The following is a 26,408-nucleotide window of genomic DNA, read 5'->3' as shown; positions in this document are numbered from 1 at the left end:
CAGGTGTTGATTGGGAGAGCTAGCTAGACAACAACGGGTGAGACAACAGCTGATCAGCTAAAACAACAACAACAAGTAAAATGGCGATAACTGGACAGAGAGGGTCGGTTAACTACACACACAGCCTGAGTTCGCGGCTGGGGCCGACAGATAAACAAATAATAAACAGAATGGAGTACCGTGAGTAATGGACAGTTCAGCAGGCATCAGCTATGTAGCCAAGTGATCATAGGGTATCAGTCAAAGGTTTGGACACACCTACTCATTCCAGGGTTTTTCTTTATTTTTTACTAATTTCTACATTGTAGAATAATACATATTGAATCATGTAGTAACCAAAAAAGTGCTAAACCAATGAAAATATATTTTAGATTTTAGATTCTTCAAAGTAGCCACCCTTTGCCTTGATGACAGCTTTGCACACTCTCGGCATTAACAGGCACACCTGTTAATTATTCTACAATGTTTAAAATAGTAAAAATAAAGACAAAACCCTTGAATGAGTAGGTGTGTCCAAACTTGACTGCTACTGTACTTTAGTGCCTTATTGGATGCATACAGGATGCATGTTTTGGAATATTTTATACAGGCTTCTTTATTTTCACTCTGTCATTTAGGTTAGTATTGTTGAGTAACTACAATGTTGTTGATCCATCCTCAGTTCTCCTATCAGAGCCATTAAACTCTGTAACCATTTTAAAGTCACCATTGGCCTCACTGTGAAATCCTTGAGCAGTTTCCATCCTCTCTGGCAACTGAGTTAGAAAGGATCCCTGTATCTTTGTAGTGACTGGGTGTCTTGATACACCATCCAAAGTGTAATTATTTTACCCATCTACCAATATGTGTCCTTCTTTGCAAGGCATTGGAAAACCTCCCTGGTTGTTGTGGTTGAACCTGTGTTTAAAAGGCACTGTTACAATCTTACAGATAATTGTATGTGTGGGGGTCATTCAAAAAAAATGTTAAACACTATTATTGCACACAGAGTGAGTCCATGCAAACTATTATGTGACTTTGGTAAGCAAACTCCTGAAATGATTTAGGCTTGCCATAACAAAGGAGTTAAATACTTATTGACTCAAGACATTTCATTTTGAATTAATTTGAAAAATATTCTAAAAACACAAGTCGACTTTGATGTGATGGGGTATTATGTGTAGGCCAGTGACACACAATCTCAATTTAATCAATTTTAAATTCAGCCTGTTACACAACAAAATGTGGAAAAGTCAAGGAGTGTGAAAACTTTCTGAAGGCACTGTATAAGTTATTTGTGATAAAAGACGGTCTCTCTAGTTCTATCCATCTTTGAGTAATTAAATAAAACAAACTGTTACTTTTGTTCGGTTCTCCCCTACTCCTGACCTAAAGCCTGTGACTTGTCTTAATCATCAATGTGATTTTGTTCCACTGAATCTCCATCTGTATGTTTGGTTAATTCTCTGTCTGTGCAAATAAGTGTAGGTGGTACAGCTCATATATTAGTTTGCTCATCTATCACTGATCAGAAACATTTGGCATGCAATAATGTAGTCTAAATGATGTGTAGGCCTATTATTTTGATCGCGTATACACAACTCCAAAAGCCCGCGGAGGTTGTGAAATATGAACACGAGACTCACATGCTTTTGAAAATATTGATTGCTAATATTTTATATTGGTATCATGATGAAGATACTCTCAATGTAAGATCCTGTGTGCCCGGCGCAGCCATGGAACATATAGGCTGCACAGACCAGTAACATAATTAAACTCAAAATAAGCCATTCTATTCTTTTGAAAATACATTTTAATAGTCTTATAATGTTTCTTAGCACCTGCCTAAAACAAAATAATAATTCATTTCTTTGTGATGGTGTATATTCAACGGATTTATTAAAATAGACTTCCACCCACATCGGCCCATGTCTACTCCCACTCCTAAAATTGCCAGCGGCATGTGCAAGGGAAATATAAAAGGCATATCCCGGCAAGAATCTGGTAAAAATCGGACTGTATGAATTGAGCTTTAAAAAACACTGCAACATACCGTAAAGTCAGTCTGTTAAGGGTATTTGCTGAGATTTGAAGACTTGTATTAGCTCCACAAACCAATGCCCAGACTTTAGTTCCGCAGGCTAACACACTCTTGTAGTGCGCAGGAACCATATGGCTCACTACAGACTTTTCTTATAAAACAATTATTGTACTATAATGAGAATGTATTTATTTTTCATGTATTTATGTATTTACTCGGTCACTAGACTGTGTCATCAGACTGTGTGACTCCACACACCTGGAAAATATAATATTATCTCTCTCCCCTTCTCTATGTCCATCTTACCTTTTCGCCCAGAGGCAGATAGTTACTTTGAACAACTTTCTGCAGAATGTTATTTCCTCTTTCACATTCCAATAGTTTTTCTATATTTCCTGCATTTCTGCTACTGAAAGCAGTCTTAAAAAAGGGTCATGTTTTGAAACTTCAAAAGTTATCTTCTGTTGAGATAAGTCTACGCCTTAGGCCGTCTGTTTTGTAAAAGCTATAAGCCACAATACAAAATGAGTCGAAAAGATAAGCACCACATAGATTTGCTGTGCTTAGGTTTCCCATTAAAATGGGGTTTAAACATACAGCTGGATCTATACAAACTTATTCTGTATTACAAACCATATAGTTTAAGGACTGCAGATAATCTTAGTACCACTAAGTGGTGCTTATGGGTCTCTTTGCCAGTGAATGAGCACAAGTCCTACCAAGGTGGTGAAATATTGTATCTGGGGCAGTAACGAGTTCCTAGTCCAGAGTCTCAATACTGAACCTGTAGTCATGACGAGTACAGGTGATATAGAATTTATGCTGCCCAAGAGGTGAGGCTGTGGAGCACGCAGCACACTGACTGTATCTAGAGTGATCTGAGAACAACGGTGACAAGACTGAGCCTGTGCCCCACCAGATGTCTACTGTAGATAACAGCCACTGTAAAACAAATACACACGACAGGGGGAATGGTTCTCACAGAAAATGTACCACACTCTTACACTGTGAACACAAGCCACACTCACACCAACACACTAGCCAGGTCATCTTCTCACCACACACACGTACACGCAAACACACACACACACACACAAACACACACACTGACGACCACATCAACACATCCTCGAATTTAAGTATTCTACTTTTTTTCTACATTCTACCAAACCCCCATTTATGATCTATTCATTGGCGAAACCACAGACTCAGTGTTGGTATTTTGACAGATTGATTGACACAACATTTTCCTGAGAATGCAAATTCTTTACTAGTTTCAGCTGTTGTCTGTGTATTGTAATACTGACTATATTTACATTTACATTTTAGTCATTTAGCAGACGCTCTTATCCAGAGCGACTTACACAGGAACAATTAGGGTTAAGTGCATTGCTCAAGGGCACAGACAGATTTTTTATCCAGTCGGCTCAGGGATTCAAACCACCTTTAGGCTACTGGCACAACGCGTCTAACCGCTAGGCTATTTGCTGCTTCCATAACACCCCTCCCTCAACCCACCCCGTCTGTCACGCATATAGGCTATATTTTTGAAGAGCTAAATACGCACTTTAGGATTCTGCTATCCATCTTTAAACTGAATAGAGATCAATCCTTTATTTGTCATATATGGTTATAATGATCAAAGCATTATGCAAAGCCAGTGATGAAGCGATATCGCTCCAGGGTGGTCACAGTTGAAGTCGGAAGTTTACATACACCTTAGCCAAAAACATTTAATACTCAGTTTTTCACAATTCCTGACATTTAATCCTAGTAAAAATTCCCTGTCTTAGGTCAGTTAGTATCACCACTTTATTTTAAGAATGTGAAATGTCAGAATAATAGTAGAGAGAATGATTTATTTCAGCTTTTAATTCTTTCATCACATTCTCAGTTGGTCAGAAGTTTACATACACTCAATTAGTATTTGATAAAATTGCCTTTAAATTGTTTACCTTGGGTCAAACATTTCGGGTAGCCTTCCACAAGCTTCCCACAATAAGTTGGGTGAATTTTGGCCCATTCCTCCTGACAGAGCTGGTGTAACGGAGTCAGGTTTGTATGCCTCTTTGCTTGCACACGCTTTTCAGTTCTGCCAGCAAATGTTCAATGGGATTGAGGTCAGGGTTTGTGATGGCCACGCCAATACCTTGACTTTGTTGTCCTTAAGCCATTTCGCCACAACTTTGGAAGCATACTTGGGGTCATTGTCTATTTGGAAGACCCATTTGCGACCAAGCCTTAACTTCCTGACTGATGTCTTGAGATGTTGCTTCAATATATCCACATCATTTTCCTACATCATGATGCAATCTATTTTGTGAAGTGCACCAGTCCCTCCTGCAGCAAAGCACCCCCAAAATATGATGCTGCCACCCCCGTGCTTCAAGGTTGGGATGGTGTTCTTCGGCTTGCAAGCATCCCCCTTTTTCCTCCAATCATGACGATGGTTATTATGGCCAAACAGTTCTATTTTTGTTTCATCAGACCAGAGGATATTTCTCCCAAAATAATCTTTGTCCCCATGTGCAGTTGCAAACGGTAGTCGGGCTTTTTTATGCTGGTTTTGGAGCAGTGGCTTCTTCCTTGATGAGCGGACTTTCAGGTTATGTCGAAATAGGACCTGTTTCCTCCAGCATCTTCACAAGGTCCTTTGCTGTTGTTCTGGGATTCATTTGCACTTTTCGCACCACAGTACGTTCATCTCTAGGAGACAGAACGCATCTCCTTCCTGAGCGTTATGACGGCTGTGTGGTCCCATGGTGTTTATACTTGCGTACTATTGTTTGTACAGATGAACGTGGTACCTTCAGGTATTTGGAAATTGCTCCCAAGGATGAACCAGACTTGTGGAGGTCTACAATCTTTTTTTCTGAGGCCTTGGCTGATTTCTTTTGATTTTCCCATGATGTCAAGCAAAGAGACACTGAGTTTGAAGGTAGGCCTTGAAATATATCCACAGGTACACCTCCAATTGACTCAAATGATGTCAATTAGCCTATCAGAAGTTTCTAAAGCCATGACACCATTTTCTGGAAATTTCCAAGCTGTTTAAAGGCACAGTAAACATAGTGTATGTAAACTTTTGACCCACTGGAATTGTGATATAGTTAATGATAAGTGAAATAATCTGTCTGTAAACAATTTTTGGAAAAATTACTTGTGTCATGCACAAAGTAGATGTCCTAACCGACTTGCCAAAACTATAGTTTGTTAACAAGAAATTTGTGGAGTCGTTGAAAAACGAGTTTTAATGACTCCAACCAAAGTGTATGTAAACTTCCGACTTCAACTGTATACCTTCTCCACTGAGCTTGCTATTAAGTCCAGGATTTGTCTTAATCTGTGTCCGGAAACCATCCCTTAACATTCCACCGCCTTGCCTGAAGCAATTGCCCAAACCAATTGACTTGACCAACAAACTTTGAAAACAATAAAAACTATTTCAACATTAGTACCAACATCCATAATACGTTAGAGATGCCCCGTACAGTTCTACAGCAAGAGACTGCTTAAAAATTAAGAAAACAAAGCCAACTTGTTGAAAGTGCCACATATGCATGCATACATCATACATCCTTCATCCCTCATGCATACATCCTGCATGCATACATCCTTCGAGAGAAATTAAACCCATGATCCTTGGCATTGCAAGCGCCATGCTTTACCAACTGATTCACACAGGACACCTACTTGTTTATAAAAATAAACTACAGACATCAAACCACTACACAGCAAACAATTTCTGGTTACCACTGCATTCCCAAAATTACATTTACATCATTTAGCAGATGCTCTTATCCAGAGCGACTTACAAATTGGTGCATTCACCTTATGATATCCAGTGGAACAACCACTTTACAATAGTACATCGATATATTTTTTGGGGTGGGGGGTTAGAAGGATTGCTTAATCTTATCCCAGGTATTCATTAAAGAGGTGGGTTTTCAGGTGGTGGGTTTTGGTGGGTTTTCAGGTGTCTCCGGAAGGTGGTGATTGACTCCGCTGTCCTGGCGTCGTGAGGGAGCAAAACAAAATGTTAATAGGGATATCTTGAGAAGGTTAAGATGTATCTAAAAGTCCCCCGAACATTTGACAAAGGTTCCCAGGGAGGTTCCCATGACATAGCTTTAACATTTTCTGTTTTTATTTTGTATTTTTCTGTACAAAAACATATTAGATGTGCAAAACTAACATTATTGGAACATTTTCACCAAACATTCTTATAACCGTTATGGTTTGCCCCTCTAAAAAAGTTTAGTAAATCATGTTGTCCAAGGACATTTAACAACATTCATGGGATGTTGTCATGCTAAAATTAGCTGGAAACCAAATTGGGCCTCCATTGGGATGTTTATTTATTTTGGGCAGAGGGTAGATCAGCTTCAAAATTGCAGATAGAATTTACAAACTATCAATTTAATTGTTTGCATAATTTCTAATCCCCCTGATTTTATATTTTTTCTCTATACTTTTTTCCCCCTACCCTACCATCTCTACCCTAATTGGAGTAAACTAACGGACAACAATACTGCTACAGCTTCTTACTGCTATTTTGCTCACATCAACGGTACCTGTAGTTAAATAATTATACATATATTACTAATTTCCTCTTTCTTCAAGTGCTGGATTTTCACCCACAGCTGCCAATCCACCATTCATTCTTAACTCCAACCCTCCGATGTCCACAGATTAACCCATCTTTCCCCAGTATAATGTAATTTTGCCATTTCCTTTTGCAATACATCCCTCCCTTTTACTGTGATGTCTTACGAGGGTCCTGAACCTCCCTATATGTAAAATTTATACCGATATTGCCCTAAAAATAAATACTTTACCCGAAAGTATAATGATATTTGAACCCTGATATTATGACATAACCATTCCTGGACCTAACTCCAAAAGCGAAGCCACCGATGGACAATACCAAAAAATATGTTCTATTGATTTTGTTTCCTCATGGCAGAGTCTGCACAAGGCTGACTGTTCAATGCCCTATATACTGAGCATTATTTTTGTAGCAATGTATTTTAAACACTGCTCAAAAAAAACAACACAATGTAACTCCAAGTCAATCACACTTCTGTGAAATCAAACTGTCCACTTAGGAAGCAACACTGATTGACAATACATTTCATATGCTGTTGTGCAAATGGAATAGACAACAGGTGGACATTATAGGCAATTAGCAAGACACCCCCAATAAAGGAGTGGTTCTGCAGGTGGTGACCACAGACCACTTCTCAGTTCCTATGCTTCCTGGCTGATGTTTTGGTCACTTTTGAATGCTGGCGGTGCTTTCACTCCAGTGGTAGCATGAGACGGAGTCTACAACCCACACAAGTGGCTCAGGTAGTGCAGCTCATCCAGGATGGCACATCAATGCGAGCTGTGGCAAGAAGGTTTGCTGTGTCTGTCAGCGTAGTGTCCAGAGCATGGAGGCGCTACCAGGAGACAGGCCAGTACATCAGGAGACGTGGAGGAGGCCGTAGGAGGGCAACAACCCAGCAGCAGGACCGCTACCTCCGCCTTTGTGCGAGGAGCAGGAGGAGCACTGCCAGAGCCCTGCAAAATGACCTCCAGCAGGCCACAAATGTGCATGTGTCTGCTCAAACGGTCAGAAACAGACTCCATGAGGGTGGTATGAGGGCCCGACGTCCACAGGTGGGGGTTGTGCTTACAGCCCAACACCGTGCAGGACGTTTGGCATTTGCCAGAGAACACCAAGATTGGCAAATTCGCCACTGGCGCCCTGTGCTCTTCACAGATGACAGCAAGTTCACACTGAACACGTGACAGAGCCTGGAGACGCTGTGGAGAACGTTCTGCTGCCTGCAACATACTCCAGCATGACCGGTTTGGCGGTGGGTCAGTCATGGTGTTGGGTGGCATTTCTTTGGGGGGCCGCACTGGGTTCCTCCTAATGCAAGACAATGCTAGACCTCATGTGGCTGGAGTGTGTCAGCAGTTCCTGCAAGAGGAAGGCATTGATGCTATGGACTGGCCCGCCCGTTCCCCAGACCTGAATCCAATTGAGCACATCTGGGACATCATGCCTCGCTCCATCCACCAACGCCACGTTGCACCACAGACTGTCCAGGAGTTGGCGGATGCTTTAGTCCAGGTCTGGGAGGAGATCCCTCAGGAGACCATCCGCCACCTCATCAGGAGCATGCCCAGGCATTGTAGGGAGGTCATACAGGCACGTGGAGGCCACACACACTACTGAGCCTCATTTTGACTTGTTTTAAGGACATTACATCAAAGTTGGATCAGCCTGTAGTGTGGTTTTCCACTTTAATTTTGAGTGTGACTCCAAATCCAGACCTCCATGGGTTGATAAATTGGATTTCCATTGATTATTTTTGTGTGATTTTGTTGTCAGCACATTCAACTATGTAAAGAAAAAAGTATTTAATAAGATTATTTCATTCATTCAGATCTAGGATGTGTTATTTTAGTGTTCCCTTTATTTTTTTGAGCAGTATATATTAGCTTAAATTGAAACAAATGGATTACATGACATTGCTCTCCTGAAAAGCCACTGAGTGAGCAGACCTTTGATCCAGCCCTGCAGTAACAGGTCTGCTAAAAACAAAGTAACAATTAATCATGGTCTTCTGTCAGGACCATTGTTAACTGTGTGTTACTGCAGGGCTGGATAAAAGGCCAGTGCACCCAGTGGCTCTCAAGGAGTGCAGTTGGTGAACCCTCTTCTAAAGGCATCCAACAGATTTTTGGTAAAGATTTGCAATGGAAAACAGGGTTCTCCAAATGCATCTCTGCATGGTTGCGTCATATTACACATGTTGGGCTGCACATTTTTACACGTTTTTGCGACTCAACTGTGCAGGACAGCCATTTTGCGAAATAATTGCGTTCTTGAGTCGTATACTTAACTCAACCACATTGTGTTGCAAGATCTTATCCACACTCAATGAAAACTTCAGTCCACAAATACATAATCCAGTGCTGCCCAGCCCTCTTCCTGAAGATCTACTGTCCTGTAGGTTTTCAGTTCAACCCTAATTGAGAACACTGCATTAGCTGCTCACCAAGACGTTACTAGCTGAATCAGGTAGGTTAGGGTTGGACTGAAAACCTACAGGATGGTAGATCTCCAGGAAGTGGTTTAGGCAGCTCTGCTCTAATCCATAGACCCCTCAAACTCAACTTTGGACCGTGAAGCCAGTTCCACTGCTTGTTTTAATTGTTTAATTGTTAAATGTTGTTTTTAAATCCGAGTCACATTGAGATTGACTTTATAATTTAAACCAAACCTAACCTATGAGTTTATGTATTACTGCACCCCAGTTGAAAGACACATCCCAGTGGCATCCCAAAAAACACCCCAAAAATGATTGGCACATGCTTTCTGTCCCTAACTAAATAAAAACGAGCAAATCTGGTCTAAACTGAAACTAAACTGAATTTAAAATAAACTAATCGAAATAAAATCTAATATAAAAACACACAACTATATTAACCTTGGTCTGGGAATAGTTTTTCAGCAAATTTGAGCACTTGAGCACTTGTTTTAAGTACACAGTTAAGGGATGGGCCTTGGAAATGTGTGCGTGTGTGAATGTGTGTGTGTGTATGTTTGTATGTGTGTGTGTGTGAGTGGCTGACTCTAAAGGCATGCAAAATAAATCGGACCATTTCCATTCTACCATATTAAAATTGTCATCGCTCTACAACTAAATGTAATCTTAACCGGTAGCCTAAAACTTTGTAATACACCTGTCGTGTGCCCTAGACCTGTAGAGGCAATACATTACATCAACATAATTCAACTCTGACATTAATGTATTTTATGTCATTTTATGTCCATAACGCTCCTGCTACACCAAGTAAACCTAGGCTACCTGTATGAGTTAGGCTAACAATAATACGTCAATAGGTGGCTATTCAGGTGACACATTATGTGAAGTAATTTCGGCATGGATGACCCGCCAACTCAGCTATATCGTCAACTCAGATTCGTGTTCGCAATAAAAACTATTTCCTTTACAAATCAGTTATAATACATGCATGCACGATATGCAGCAGACTTTACTCTGAGCTGAGCCCTTATAGCCTAATTCATCATTGCATTTGTATACTTACATCATCTGTGCATGCGGGTGTGATGATGCCGCTGAGCACTAGCAACAGGACGCTCCAGAGCAGTGCGGGAAAAGTGAGAAAGTCCGTCATTTCAGTTGGATATCTTTGTAACTGTAAAAGCAATGCAGCAGCCCTCTTGAATAAATGTGTTTTAAAAATAAGAAGAAATAGCTTAGTGCTCGCTGTCACTGCGACGGATTTCTGGACTTTGATTGGTGATGATGTAGATCACTATCCTTAGATATAGCGCGTGGTAAAGATAACCCTCAAGAAAGACAGTGCTTTTACCTTCGAGCCCCCATTCACACCTGTGACAGCTAAGGCTAAATAATACACCCAATTCATAGGCTACAAAATGTAACTGCTGAGTTATAATAAGAACGAGTGGGACATACAATCGTCGAGAAACATATTGTATATGTTGGAAAAGTGAGTACGGTCAAGTGCTGGTTTAAGAACGAGCGGTGTACACTTAAATACCGTAATACTTTGTGACTAGGCTGTCATTTTTATGTTTCGTTTTTAATTAATAAGGATACATGGTGATATGTTCTATATAGTATTATATACATTTTTCTAGGTAGGTCTATTAATCCATTTGATAATATAAAAATAAACCGGATAAATGTATTGTCAAATATAGTTGCGCTCTTTAGGTTAGTTACGGTAAGAGGTTCGGAGTGGAAGCGGTAGCCTCAATACTTACTAGCGGTTGTTGAGGTCTCTGTGTTTCTGTTAAGTTTAAGACTTGTACTTCGTTCAACTTTTTGTTGTCTTATTTTCTTCAATGATATGAAGCTAAATTACACAACGATTCTGAAATAGCTGGGCTCTTTTTGCGTGACACTATTTAGGGATTAAGGTGATGGTTTTTCGATTTAAGGAACAAGTGTATGCGAAAGTATTGTCACAGTGGGACTTGAACTTGCACGACATTTCGTCAACGGAGTCCGACACAGTGTATCAAGACTGGGGTAAGCGTTTTTTATTGCATAGCAACACCTATTGCCAACAATAAAACTCTGCGTTAGATTGGGACGATTCTCTCACCCTGTCTAGGATATGACGGGTAGACCTAATCATAAAATTGCTCCATTGCGCCAATGCTTATTATACAACGGTTTCATTCGTATCCATATCTTCACGACGCGCTCGATTTTATTGTAGGTTAATTTAATTCGCAGGATTATTACCTAGACACATTTTAACCAATTTGATTTTAGTGGGAATAGACTCAGACTATGCATTTCAAAGTATTTTTTACTTGAATTGTTTAGGCTACACACATTTTATTCGGTAATAGATTTCTTAATGTTTCAAATGTATCTGGACTAGTAGCCTATTCGCACAGTTGGGCTTGGGGACCTATTTTGTCAAAGCAATTCAGTATGTATGTATCACAAAATCAGCACAGTGTCCCCCAATACTGTACACAATCCCCCTCAGGATTATCTTGAATACAGTTACAGTGCTGCACGATTGCAGTGAGAGCTGTGTAACATCACTAATAATAAGAGGTCATAATGATGTGATTATCATCATCATCATCATCATATCATAATTGGTTGCGGGTTTTGAGGTTTAGCCTAGAGAAAATTGGGCACAAGCAGTAATATTTTTGTTGTTGAAAACCTCAGCATGTGATCAAATAACCTGGCTTTCTTTTTGATGTTTGAAAATATTCATACATTATAATGATAAACCCTTTATCTCAGGCTGCCTGCCTATGAACCAGCTTTTCGTGCAATAAGAACTGATCCGCAAAGTCCATCTTGTTCACAGTTCATCAGGTCACAGACATTTGTTATGACAATGTTGTGTGTGTGTGTGTGTGTGTGTGTGTGTGTGTGTGTGTGTGTGTGTGTGTGTGTGTGTGTGTGTGTGTGTGTGTGTGTGTGTGTGTGTGTGTGCATGTGTGTGCATGTGTGTGCATGTGCCTATCTATCCATCCATTCATCCACTCTCTACTAATTCATTTATTGATATAATTTTTTTATTCGTTAATGCATCTTTAAAAGTGCCAATTAAGGAGATACATTTTATCCATTTAACAAATTTATGATTTTATAAATTCAGTAATGAAAATTACATTTGATTTATGAATTGACAAAGTTTCAATGGAATTGAACCCAACATTTTTACTGTACATCAATTTACTCTATCTGCCTTCATATCTGAGAGTATTCTGTCTCTTATCATTGTTTGTCTATCTCATAGGAGAGGTCGAGAGGCAGAGTCTCATCGTTGGTGTTGAAGCAATCAGAGGCAAGGCAAAGGTCAAGGGCTTGTCTGGAAGCGGGACGCGCCCTAAGCGGCGGAGATGACGGTCTCTACCTGCTGCACCACCTGGACCAAACTCCCTCTCTGGTCAGATTACCAACTCACATCTTCTCATGATCCCATTGTCAAATTTTCTCAAATTTCCTTCTGTTCCAAAATTCTCCAACTCTGCTTGGCCAAAACAACCCATAGCCCCTTACCATTGTGGCACTTTAAATCGGAGGACAGGCAATAGTCATGGCTGAATGGTATCAAACACATTCACATTCCATTCACTCAGTTCTAGCCATTATTAGGAGCGTTCTTCCCCTCAACATCCTCCTCTGCCCCTTCTCCCAACTAGTGCCTTCCACTTTTGGTGTTTGCAGATCTGAAGGAATCAGACAGGTGTAGGAATATGGAGGAAGCTCTCCTGAATCTATTGGAGGACTAGGTGAAGGAAACATTTTGGATGTACGCCTATTAATTTCCATCAGATTAGAGCCCACCTTTCACAGTACTGCTCTACGCGGGATAGGCTCTAATTCACCTCTCCCCCCACCTCCCCGGAAATACCCTCCCCTAACCCAGACAACGCTGGGCCAATTGTGCGCCGCCCTATGGGACTCCTGATGACGGCCGGTTGTGACACAGCCTGGGAACAAACCTATTGTGACGACTCTAGCACTGCGATGCGCCACTCAGGAGGCCCAACCTACATTTTTTTTTAATTGTCTTTTATTATTATTTCAAAATGGTCTAAGAACAACATTGCCAGGGCAATTCAAGCATAGCCAATATGCAGTGACAACGTATTGGGCCTATAGCCTACTGCACAAACCGACTTGCTACTGAACTGTTTTTAATTGGTTAATGTTGCATAGGCTTAATCATGTTTAAAAAAAATCTGAGCAGTAGATCTTGGATTGCATTTTGACTGAGAAAGTGATCATTACCCAGAAAAGTTTGGTGACCACTGCTCTATAGCTCAGATCACCGTGTCTGCACAGTTTCCTCGCGCCATAGACTGTAAAAAGAAGCCTCGAACACACAACAAAGTTAATAATGTGAGATTTCAAAACTTTTAAAACCATGACCATGTGCTTCTACACCTGCATTGTTTGCTTTTTGGGGTTTTAGGCTGGGTTTCTGTACAGCACTTTGAAATATCAGCTGATGTAAGAAGGGCTATATAAATAAGTTTGATGACTAGAGAGAGACTCAACAAATACAGCAAATAGTTGCTGTTTTTATGAGTAAGTTCATGTTTAAGTTGTTAATCAGTACTGTCAACACTTTGTTCAACAGTTTTATGAGCCATAAAATGTGTGTTCTCACTACTTCCACTCACGCTACAACCAGCACTGCAGCTGCAATGAATGAGCAAAGTTTGTGTTGTTATTATTTGCGGCTTATGTCATTTTTAATATAGAAGAATAGTTCAACATTAATTGGTGCATGAGTCAGAAATAATGCACTGCGACTTAAGTTTCACCTTCAGCTGGAAGACTGTGTCTCCTTTTCTCAGTGGAGGGAGAGAGAGGAGGGACGGTGAGAGGCAGCTCACCACTGCTCCCTCAATCAGTCAATCAATCAAATGTACCTATAAAGCCCTTTTTACATCAGCAGATGTCACAAAGTGCTATACAGAAACCCAGCCTAAAACCCCAAACAGCAAGCAATGCAGATGTAGAAGCACGGTGGCTAGGAAAAACTCCCTAGAAAGGCAGGAACCTAGGAAGAATCCTAGAGAGGAACCAGGCTTTGAGAGGTGGCCAGTCCTCATCTGGCTGTGCTGGGAGTAGATGATGGTCAGTCTCTTCCCTCAGACTGACCATCAGATGCAGATACTGAAAAAACAGACTTCTGGCAAACATTTGTGGCAAACCTTTGGCCAATTTGTCTCAGATTTGCCGCAAACTCATATTTTCACATGCAAATTAGTTTGGTGGCACTGGGTCAATATTGGCCAAACACAGCATTGGGTTAATTCAACCCCGTGGGTTTGGGTTGTGTTTCTAACCCAGCACCTTGAGTTGAGCAAATTATACTATATTGGTGGGTTAAAACAACCCGGTGTGTTGTTGGGTTGTGACATAAACCCAGCACATTGGGTTGGCGGATTGACCCAGCAGCTGGGAATTTTATATGTAATCCATGGGTAATTTTCATTGCAATCCTAATTTCAATTTTGCTTATATATTTTTGCCTTCCCTATAGATAGCTCCCCCTCCCTTTCCTACACAATCAAAATACAATGTTGAACTTCTAATAATTAATTTGCATTGCCTGTATTTCAGAACATACATCGTACCAGAGAATTATATAAATGTTTTAAATAGCACATTGAAACAAAGCCCTATTGTATAAGTATGTGTTATTTCATAAGATAATAATCAATCCTATATTATGAAATCTTAAAATTGATGTATATTATTTCATGAACCAAACAGTCCTAACATCAGACTAAAGCCTCAGCTGAACTTGATGTGCACACTCAGATTACAATCTGATAAAAACAAAGCCTGTGTGCGTGACACAATCTCAAGTGGTACACTATTAACACAGATCTGTCAGACAGTGCTAGAGCAAATCAATAGATATTCACGTTCACTGACACACTTCAGCTATCTTAGGCTATTTTAGGGGACAACACACACACACACACACACACACACACACACACACACACACACACACACACACACACACACACACACACACACACACACACACACACACAAATATCATGCTGTTTTGCCATACAATAATGTTCTACATTTGGGTCAAGTTAAAACATTGTTACACAGACAACAAGTGTAAAATATTACATTTGATGGTCAACCTACTAAGGACATGGACAAATGACTCATTACTTAAGTAATAACTGTATTTCACTCATAAAGAACTTTTCACAATTCCCAAAATGTAACATTTGTATTTAAAATAAATTGTGATAGAATGAAAGTGTAGCGGAATGCATTTCAGCACAGCTTGAACCAAAAATGTAATTATATATATTAATCGTACAAATAAATAAAGATTTGTGCAACAGTAGTTGAACTAAAGACAAATGTGACTCACCACCTGGATTCGGTCTTATGTAGCAAAATTTGAAATTGTTTTTTTTATATTGGATAAAAGTAGAGCTACAAAATAGTATATCATACACTGCATTTGGGCAACAATGGGAATGTAATTCTGCTTTGAAAGTTGATGAACTTGTATACTCACTTTTGAGAAAATGACCTTCGAATGTTTTGGTATCTAGTGGAGAGCTCTTCTTTGTATACACCCATTCAGCATCGTTCTCACCTGCTTAAGCTTTAGCCTCACTCATCTCGTTTCGCTCTCGGAGCGCACACTTGACGCTCTGGCCGATGATTTGTTTACCTCTGGATAACATGAAAACAGCCTTTCCAGCCCTGCTGGCAACAATTTCATTACGCTTTTTTGCAGATGTTTACTGACACCGGCCATATTCAACTAGTGTTGTACATACGTCACGTAACGTTAGCTAACGAGCCAGCCAGCTAACGTTAGCTAGTTGAACAACAATGAACACAGTGCCAACAATGCCACAGTGCTGGGAACTAACCAACCAGGTTCAATGTTAGCTAGCTAACATTAGGCTCTAACTATAAAAGCAAATGGCTCTGGGATACGAATAATAACGTCAGCTAGGGAGCCAGCCAGCTAACGTTAGCTAGCTAGCTAACAGTACACTTTAACTTGAATTGAAACCACTTTCTTTCAAAATTAGAAACGTGTAATATCTGAAAATGTATCTAGTTAATGCTAGACTATCTTACCTGTATACATTATCATGCATGATAGATACGTCTCCCTGTCAGGAATGCCATACCACGGTTGCCCTTAGTTTGAAGATGTAAGCCGGAGACAGGTGTTTTCTCGATCTCTTTAGCTATCATACTCTAATTACATTGATTTCAAAACTTGATCCTCCAGAAAGTGGAGAGCAACACATAGAGTAGAGGTCGACCGATTAATCGGAATGGCCGATTAATTAGGGGGGCGATTTCAAGTTTTCATAACAATCGGAAATCGGTATTTTTGGACGCCGATTTGGCCGATTTTGAAAAAGAAATAATATATATATATTTTTTGACCTTTATTTAAGTAGGCAAGTCAGTTAAGAACACATTCTTATTTTCAATGACGGCCTAGGAACGTTTGGTTAACTGCCTTGTTCAGGCGCAGAATGACAGATTTTTACCTTGTCAGCTCAGGGATTCAATCTTGCAACCTTACGGTTAACTAGTCCAACGCTCTATCCACCTGCTTTACATTGCACTCCACGAGGTTACGCGAATGCAGTAAGAAGCCAAGGTAAGTTGCTAGCTAGCATTAAACTTATCTCATAAAAAACAATCAATCAATCATAATCACTAGTTAACTACACATGGTTGATGATATTACTAGTTTATCTAGCCTGTCCTGCATTGCATATAATCGCTTAGGTACACGTTGCTCCAACCATAAACATCAATGCCTTTCTTAAAATCAATACACAAGTATATATTTTTAAACCTGCATATTTAGCTAAAAGAAATATAGGTTAGCAGACAATATTAACCAGGTGAAATTGTGTCATTTTGCATTCATTGCACGCAGTCAGGGTAGCTAACCCCTTTACTGTCACGTCCTGACCAGTAAAGGGGTTATTTGTTATTGTAGTTTGGTCAGGATGTGGCAGGGGGTGTTTGTTTTATGTGGTTCGGGGTTTGTTGGGATATGTATTTATGTAAGAGGGGTGTTTGTTTTATGTGTTCCGGGGTTTTTAGGTATGGTTCTATGTTTTGTATTTCTATGGTTTTTCTATGTTGTGTATTTCTTTGTTGGCCTGGTATGGCTCTCAATCAGGAACAGCTGTACATCGTTGTTGCTGATTGGGAGTCATATTTAGGTAGCCCTTTTTTCACCTGTCTTGTGTGGGAAGTTGTTTTTGCACTGCTAGGGTTAGCCTGCGAAACTGTTTAGCTGTCATTCGTTTTCTTGTTTTTGTTACGTGTTCAAGTTTATTAAAATAAACGTTAAAATGAGCACTCAACCCGCTGCGCCTTGGTCTACTCCCTTTGACGGCCGTTACAATATGCAACAGTTGGGGCCGTCTGGCTCGTTGCGAACTAATTTGCCAGAATTTTACGGAATTATGACATAACATTGAGGGGTGTGGAATGTAACAGGAATAACGTTTTGTTTTCGAGATGATAGTTTCCGGATTCGACCATATTAATAACCTAAGGCTCGTGTTCCTGTGTGTTATTATGTTATAATTAAGTCTATGATTTATTAGAGCAGTCTGACTGAACGGTGGTAGGCACCAGCAGGCTCGTAAGCATTCATTCAAAATAGCACTTTCGTGCGTTTTGCCAGCAGCCCTTCGCAATGCATTGCGTTGTTTATGACTTCAAGCCTATCAACTCCCAAGATGAGGCTGGTGTAACCGATGTGAAATGGCTAGCGTTTCAAACGTCACTCGCTCTGAGACTTGGAGTAGTTGTTTCCCTTCCTCTACATGGGTAACGGTGCTTCGAGGGTGGCTGTTGTCGATGTGTTCCTGGTTCAAGCCCAGGTAGGAGCGAGGAGAGGGACGGAAGCTATACTGTTACACTGGCAATACTAAAGTGCCTATAAGAACATCCAATAGTCAAAGGTATATGAAATACAAATCGTATAGGGAAATAGTCCTATAATTCCTATAATAACTACAACCTAAAACATCTTACCTTGGAATATTGAAGACTCATGTTAAAAGGAACCACCAGCTTTCATATGTTCTGAGCAAGGAACTTGAACGTTAGCTTTTTTACATGGCACATATTTCACTTTTATTTTCTTCTCCAGCACTTTGTTTTTGCATTATTTAAACCAAATTGAACATGTTTCATTATTTATTTGAGGCTAAATTGATTTAATTGATTTATTATTTTAAGTTAAAATAAGTGTTCATTCAGTATTGTTGTAATTGTCATTATTACAAATAAAAAAATAAAATAATAAAATCGGCCAATTAATCGGTATCGGCCCTTTTGGGCCTCCAATAACCGGCATCGGTATCGGCGTTGAAAAATCGTAATCGGTCGACCTCTAATATGGAGCTCCACTACTCAATACATAAAAAATGCCGCGATCGACAGGATTACCAACACAGACTGATGAGCTCAAATAGACAGAAGCTTTCTATATGGCAGACCAATCCAAACTCATCTCTCGGCATGTCCAGCCCGCTCATTATCTCAGCCAATCATGCCTAGTGTTAAGGCTGCTGACTTTTTCTGTGGCTTAACCAACAAGGCTCCCTAAGTTTGTTTTACTCACTGCTTTAGCACACTCTGCCAACCCGGATGTCTTAGCCGTGTCTGAATCCTGGCTTAGGAAAACCACCAAAAACCCTGAAATCTCCATCGCGAACTATAACATTTTCCACCAAGATAGAACTGCCAAAGGGGGCGGCGTTTGCGTCTACTGCAAAGATAGCCTGCAGAGTTCTGTATTACTATCCAAGTCTGTACGCAAAAAATTCCAGCTTCTTCTTCTAAAAATTCACCTTTCCAGAAACAAGTCTCTCACTGTTGCCGCTTGCTATAGACCACCCTCTGCCCCCAGCTGTGCCCTCGATACCATATGTGAATTGATTGCCCCCCCATCTATCTTCTGAGCTTGTGCTACTAGGTGTCCTAAACTGGGACATGCTTAACACCCAGGCCATCATTCAATCTAAGCTTGATGCCCTCAATCTCACACAAATTATCAATGAACCTACCAGGTACAACCTCAAATCCGTAAACACTGGCACCCTCATAGATGTCATCCTAACTAACTCGCCCTACAAATACACCTCTGCTGTTTTCAATCAAGATCTCAGAGATCAATGCCTCATTGCCTGCATCCGTAATGGGTCTACGACCAAACGACCACCCCTCATCACTGTCAAACGCTCCCTAAAACACTTCTGCGAGAAGGCTTCTAATTGACCTGGCTGGGGTATCCTGGAATGACATTGACCTCATCCCGTCAGTAGATGATGTCTGGCTATTCTTTAAAAGTGCCTTCCTCACCATCTTACATAAGCATGCCCCACTCCAAAAATGTAGAACTAGGAGTAGATATAGTCCTTGGTTCACTCCAGACCTGTCTGCCCTTAACCAGCACAAAAACATCCTGTGGAGTTCTGCATTTGCATCGAATAGCCCCCATGATTTGCAACTTTTCAGGGAAGTTAGGAACAAATATACACAGGCAGTTCAAACAGGCAGTTCAAACATTTCTGTTCAAACAGAAATTTGCATCCTGTAGTACTAACTCAAAAAAGTTCTGGGACACTGTAAAGTCCATGGAGAATAAGAGCACCTCCTCCCATCTGCCCACTGCTCTGAGGTTAGGAAACACTGTTACCACTGATAAATCCACTATAATTGAGAATTTCAGCATTTAAGCATTTCTCTACGGCTGGCCATGCTTTCCACCTGGCTACCACTACCCCGTTCAACTGCCCGGCACCCTCCACAGCAACCCACCAAAGCCCACACCATTTCTCCTTCACCCAAATCCAGATAGCTGATATTCTGAAAGAGCTGCAAAATCTGGACCCATACAAATCAGCCGGGCTAGACAATCTGGACCCTCTCTTTCTAAAATGATCTGCCGAAATTGTTGCAACCCCTATTACTAGCCTGTTCAACCTCTTTTTTGTATCGTCTGAGATTCCCAAAGATTGGAAAGCTGCCGCGGTCATCCCCCTCTTCAAAGGGGGTGACACTCTAGACTCAAACTGCTACAGACCTATATCTATTCTACCCTGTCTTTCTAAGGTCTTCGAAAGCCAAGTTAACAAACAGATTACCGACCATTTCGAATCCCACCGTACCTTCTCCGCTATGCAATCTGGTTTCAGAGCTGGTCATGGGTGCACCTCAGCCACGCTCAAGGTCCTAAACGACATCATAACCGCCATCGATAAGAGACATTACTGTGCAGCCGTATTCATCGACCTGGCCAAGGCTTTCGACTCTGTCAATCACCACATTCTTATTGGCAGACTTGATAGCCTTGGTTTCTCAAATGATTGCCTCGCCTGGTTTACCAACTACTTCTCTGATAGAGTTCAGTGTGTCAAATCGGAGGGCCTGTTGTCCGGACCTCTGGCAGTCTCTATGGGTGTGCCACAGGGTTCAATTCTCAGGCTGACTCTCTTCTCTGTATACATCAATGATGTCGCTCTTGCTGCTGGTGATTCTCTGATCCACCGCTACGCAGACGACACCATTCTGTATACTTCTGGCCCCGCTTTGGACACTGTGTTAACAAACCTCCAGACGAGCTTCAATGCCATACAACTCTCCTTCCGTGGCCTCCAACTGCTCTTAAACGCAAGTAAAACTGAATGCATGCTATTCAATCGATCACTGCCCGCACCCGCCCGCCCGACTAGCATCACTACTCTGGATGGCTCTGACTTAGAATATGTGGACAACTACCTGGGTGTCTGGTTAGACTGTAAACTCTCCTTCCAGACTCACATTAAGCATCTCCAATCCAAAATTAAATCTAGAATCTGCTTCCTATATCGCAACAAAGCATCCTTCACTCATTCTCCCAAAATACCCTCGTAAAACTGACCATCCTACTGATCCTCGACTTCGGTGATGTCATCTATAAAATAGCCTCCAACACTCTACTCAACAAACTGGATGCAGTCTATCACAGTGCCATCCGTTTTGTCACCAAAGCCCCATACACTACCCACCATTGCGACCTGTATGCTCTCGTTGGTTGGCCCTCGCTTCATACTCATCGCCAAACCCACTGGTTACAGGTTATCTACAAGTCTCTGCTAGGTAAAGCCCCGCCTTATCTCAGCTCACTGGTCACCATAGCAGCACCCACTCGTAGCACGCGCTCCAGCATGTATATCTCACTGGTCACCCCCAAAGCCAATTCCTCCTTTGGTCGTCTTTCCTTCCAGTTCTCTGCTGCCAATGACTGGAATGAACTGCAAAAATCTCTGAAGCTGGAGACTCATATCTCCCTCACTAGCTTTAAGCACCAGCTGTCTGAGCAGCTCACAGATCACTGCATCTGTACATAGCCCATCTGTAAACAGCCCATCTATCTACCTACCTCATCCCCATACTGCATTTATTTATTTATCTTGCTCCTTTGCACCCCAGTATCTCTACTTGCACATTCATCTTCTGCACATCTACCATCCCAGTGTTTAATTGCTATATTGTTATTACTTCGCCACCATGGCGAAGTATTGCCTTAACTTACCTCATTTGCACTCACTGTATATTTGCACCCACTGTATATAGACTTTTTGTTTTCTTTTGTTCTACTGTATTATTGACTATGTTTTGTTTATTCCATGTGTAACTCTGTGTTGTTGTCATATCTGTCGGAAGGATTGGACCAAGGCGCAGCGTGTAGAGTGCTCATCTTTTTTATTTACGTAAAGTGAACACTTAAATAAAAAATAAACAATACGACACACGACAGTTCCGTAAGGTACACGAACTATACGAAGAACAACCACCCACAAACCCAAAGGAAAAAAGGGCTGCCTAAGTATGGCTTCCAATCAGAGACAACGAAGACACCTGCCTCTGATTGGAAACCATACTCGGCCACACATAGAAAATAAACATAGAAAATGAAAACTAGAACCAATCCCCTCTAAACAAACCAACCCCAAAACACACAAAAACAACACCACCTGCCACGCCCTGACCATACTACAATGACAAATGACCCCTTTACTGGTCAGGACGTGACAGTTGTTGTATGTGTCGAATTGCTATGCTTTATCTTGGCCAGGTCGCAGTTGCAAATGAGAAATTGTTCTCAACTAGCCTACCTGGTTAAATAAAGTTTTTTTTGGTGCGCCAGGAACATTTACAGTTGAGCTCGCTCAGTTTTACTAGCATTTAAAAGCAGTTGGAGGCCACGGAAGGAGTGTTGTATGGCATTAAAGCTCGTTTGGAGGTTTGTTAACACAGTGTCCAAAGAAGGGCCAGATGTATACAGAATGGTGTTGTCTGTGTAGAGGTGGATCAGAGAATCACCAGCAGCAAGAGTGACATCATTGATATATACAGAGAAAAGAGTCAGCCCGAGAATTGATCCCTGTGGCACCCCCATAGAGACTGCCAGAGGTCCGGACAACAGGCCCTCCGATTTGACACATTGAACTCTATCTGAGAAGTAGTTGGTGAACCAGGCGAGGCAGTCATTTGAGAAACCAAGGCTGTTGAGTCTGCCGTAAGAGTGCGGTGCAAGTTGGTCAGGATGATATCTAAGAGGGTGCCCATGGTTACAGATTTAGGGTTGTACCTGGTAGGTTCCTTAATAATTTGTGTGAGATTGAGGGCATCTAGTTTAGATTGTAGGACGGCCGGGTGTTAAGCATATCCCAGTTTAGGTCACCTAACAGTACAAACTCTAAAGATAGATGGGGGCAATCAATTCAAATATGGTGTCCAGGGCACAGCTAGGGACTGAGGGGGGTCTGTAACAACCGGCAACGGTGAGAGAGTTGTTCCTGGAAAGGTGGATTTTTAAAAGAAGAAGCTCAAATTGTTTGGGCACAGACCTGGATAGTATGACAGAACTCTGCAGGCTATCTCTGCAGTAGATTGCAACTCCGTCCCCTTTAGCAGTTCTATCTTGTTTGAAGATGTTATAGTTAGGGATGGAAATTTCAGGATTTTTGGTGGCCTTCATAAGCCATGATTCAGACATGGCTAGAACATCAGGGTTGGCATAGTGTGCTAAAGCAGTGGATAAAACAAACTTAGGGAGGAGGCTTCTAATGTTAACATGCATGAAACCAAGGCTTGTACAGTTACAGAAGTCAACAAATGAGAGTGCCTGGGGAATGGAGTGGTGCTGGGGGCTGCAGAGCCTGGGTTAACCTCTACATCACCAGTGGAACAGAGTAGGACAAGGATAAGGGTACAGCTAAAGGCTATTAGAACTGGTCATCTAGTGCGTTCGGAACAGAGAGTAAAAGGAGCAGATTTCTGGGTGCGGAGGAATAGATTCAAGGCATAATGTACAGACAAGGGTATGGTAGGATGTGAGTACAGTGAAGGTTAACCTAGGCATTGAGTGACGATGAGAGAGGTTTTGTCTCTAGAGGCACCAGTTAAGCCAGGTGAGGTCACCTCATGTGTGGGGGGGTGGAACAAAAGGACTATCTAAGGCATACTTGGCAGGGCTGGGGGCTCTACAGTGAAATAAGACAATCACTAACCAAAACAGCAATAGACAAGGCATATTGACATTAGGGAGAGGCATGTGTAGCCGAGTGATCATATGGTCCACTGAGTAGCACTAGATGAGTCAGGGAGCCAAATTCCGTAGTCGCCGCTACGCTAGGCGAGCTGGAGACACGGCGATTCAGACAGCTAGCGGGCCGGGGCTAGCAGATGGGCATCCGGCGACGTTGCAACGGAAGAGCCTGCTGAGACCACCTCGGACGGTTACTTCGGCAGACCAGTCGTGATGGATTGGCGGGGCTCCATGTCGGCAGTAAAGGGTCCAGGCCAATTGGCAAAAGAGGTATTGTAGCCCAAGAATTGGCTGGTGGACCTCTTTGGCTAGCCGGGAGATGGGCCTAGCTTGAGGCTAGCTCCAGGCTAACTGGTGCTTGTTTTGGGACAGAGACGTTAGCCAGGAGTAGCCACTCGGATAGCAGCTAGCTAGCTAGCTGCGATGATCAAGTGTAAAGGTTCAGCGGTTGCGGTAGGAATCCGGAGATGTGGTAGAGAAAAAGTAGTCTGATATGCTCTGGATTGATATCGCGCTGTGCAGACTGGCAGGAATTAACCGGGTTGAGGCTGGCTGATGTCCAAGGTAACGGTGAGGACCGCTAGCAGTGGCTAACTGACTACTAGCTAGTAGCTAGTTAGCTGGCTAGCCTCTGAAGGGGGTTCCGGTTCTAAAGTATAAAAATAGCACATCCGTACCACATTGGGTGAGGTGGGTTGCAGGAGAGTTTATAAGTTTGGTGGAGGATGAATAGTGGTCTCGGGCTGTTTTTCATGGTTTGGCCAAGGCCCTTTAGTTCCAGTGAAAGGAAATGTTCAGGTCTCTCCAGGGATGTTCGATCAGGTTCAAGTTCGAGATCTGGGTGGGTCACTCAAGGACATTCAGAGACTTGCGTTGTCTTGGCTGTGTGCTTAGGGTCGTTGTCCAGTTGGACAGTGAACCTTCACCCCAGTCTGAGATCCTGAGCGCTCTGGAGCAGGTTTTCATCAAGGATCTCTTTGTACTATGCTCCATTCATCTTTCCCTCGATCCCGACTAGTCCCCCAATCCCTGCCTCTGAAAAACATCCCCACAGCATGATGCTGCCACCACCATGCTTCAGCGTAAGGATGGTATTGGCCAAAGAGTTCAGTCTTGTTTTCACCAGAGAGTCTTGTTTCTCATGGTCTGAGAGTGCTTTAGGTGCTTTTTGAAAAAGTCCAAGCAGGCCTTTTTCTGAGGAGTGTCTTCCATCTGGCCACTCTACAATAAAGGCCTGATTGGTGGAATGCTACAGATGGTTGTCCTTCTTGAAGGTTCTCCCATCTCCCCAGAGGAACTCTGGAGCTCTGTCAGGTTCATGGTCACCTCCCTGATCAAGGCCCTTCTCCATTAATTGCTCAGTTTGGCTAGGTGGCCAGCTCTAGGAAGAGTCTTCATGGTTCCAATGTTGTTCCATTTAAGAATGATGGAGGCCTCTGTGTTCTTGGGGACCTTCAATGCTGCAGAAATGTTATGGAAATGTACCCTTCCCTAGATCTGTGCCACGACATAATCCTGTCTCGGAGCTCTACGGACAATTCCTTCGACCTCATGGCGTGGTTTTTGCTCTGACATGCACTGTCAACTCTGGGACCTTATATAGACAGGTGTGTGCCTTTCCATATCATGTCCAATCAATTTAATTTACCACAGGTGGACTCCAATCAAGTTGTAGAAACATCTCAAGGATGATAAATGGAAAACAGGATAAAAAAATATCAATTTTAGAATATGGCAGTAACGTAACAAAATGTGTAAAAAGTGAATTGGTCTAATTACTTTCTTGATGCACTGTACATATACAGTACCAGTCAAATGTTTATTGAAGACGTCAAAACTATGAAATGACACATACGGAATCATGTAGGAACTAAAAAAGTGTTAAACAAATCAAAATATATTTTATATTTGACATTCTTCAAAGTAGCCGGAAAATGTCAGGAACTTTGAAAGTTTCTTCAAGTGCAGTCACAAAAACCATCAAGCGCTATGATGGAACTGGCTCTCTTTAGGACCACCACAGGAAAGGAAGACCCAGAGTTACCTTTGCTGCAGAGGATAAGTTCATTGGAGTTACTAGCCTCAGAAATTGCAGTCCACATAAATGCTTCACAGAGTTCAAGTAACAGACACATCTCAACATCAACTGTTCAGAAAAGACTGTGTGAATCAGGCCTTTGTGGTCGAATTGCTACAAAGAAACCACTACTGAAGGACCCCATTTATTTACCTTTTAAAAAAAAATGTTTATAAACTTTATTTAACTAGGAAAGTTAGTTAAGAACAAATTCTTATTCACAATGACGGCGTACCAAAAGGCAAAAGGCCTCCTGGGGGACGGGGGCTGGGTTTAAAAAGAATATATAGTACAAAACACACATCACGACAAGAGAGACAACATAACACAACACTACATAAAGAGACAACTAAGACAACAACAGAGCATGGCATCAACACGTGACAACACAGCATGGTAGCAACACAACATGTCAACAACATGGTAGCAACACAACATGGCAGCAGCACAACATGGTAGCAGCACAAAACAGGGTACAAACAGTATTGGGCACAGACAACAGCACAAAGGCCAAGAAGGTAGAGACAAAGGTACATCACGCAAAGCAGCCACAACTGTCAGTAAGAGTGTCCATGAGGGGGAGTGAGGCCTAAAGGGGTTTTATAAATAAGCGTCAACCAGTGGGAC

At 41.8% G+C, this 26,408-nt stretch overlaps 2 protein-coding genes across 4 annotated transcripts in view; one reads left to right on the top strand and one right to left on the bottom strand.

Annotated features, from left to right (window-relative positions):
* Positions 1-10,272, bottom strand: part of LOC106579783 (uncharacterized) — a 44,390-nt gene extending 34,118 nt beyond the window's left edge. The window contains exon 1 of the mRNA XM_082966132.1: positions 10,130-10,272. The gene's annotated coding sequence lies outside the window, so the exon portion shown is untranslated. The remainder of the gene's footprint in view (positions 1-10,129) is intronic.
* The window catches only part of col4a4 (collagen, type IV, alpha 4), a 241,676-nt gene that overhangs the window by 20,185 nt on the left and 195,083 nt on the right, over positions 1-26,408 (top strand). Inside the window, exons 1-3 of one of the 3 annotated variants that reach the window (XM_082966128.1) lie at positions 10,435-10,558; positions 11,013-11,103; positions 12,347-12,496. In XM_082966128.1, the coding sequence (XP_082822254.1) occupies positions 12,450-12,496 (47 nt within the window). In that variant the 5' untranslated portion in view covers positions 10,435-10,558; positions 11,013-11,103; positions 12,347-12,449. Of the gene's footprint in view, positions 1-10,422; positions 10,559-11,012; positions 11,104-12,346; positions 12,497-26,408 lie in introns of those variants that run through there. The other 2 variants (XM_082966129.1, XM_082966130.1) reach the window with 2 other exon arrangements.

Source organism: Salmo salar, chromosome 20 (assembly GCF_965601325.2).
Source record: "Salmo salar chromosome 20, fSalSal1, whole genome shotgun sequence".
NCBI lineage: Eukaryota > Metazoa > Chordata > Actinopteri > Salmoniformes > Salmonidae > Salmo > Salmo salar.
Note: the sequence above shows the minus strand (reverse complement) of the source record. Positions and strands in the feature narration are given on the sequence as shown.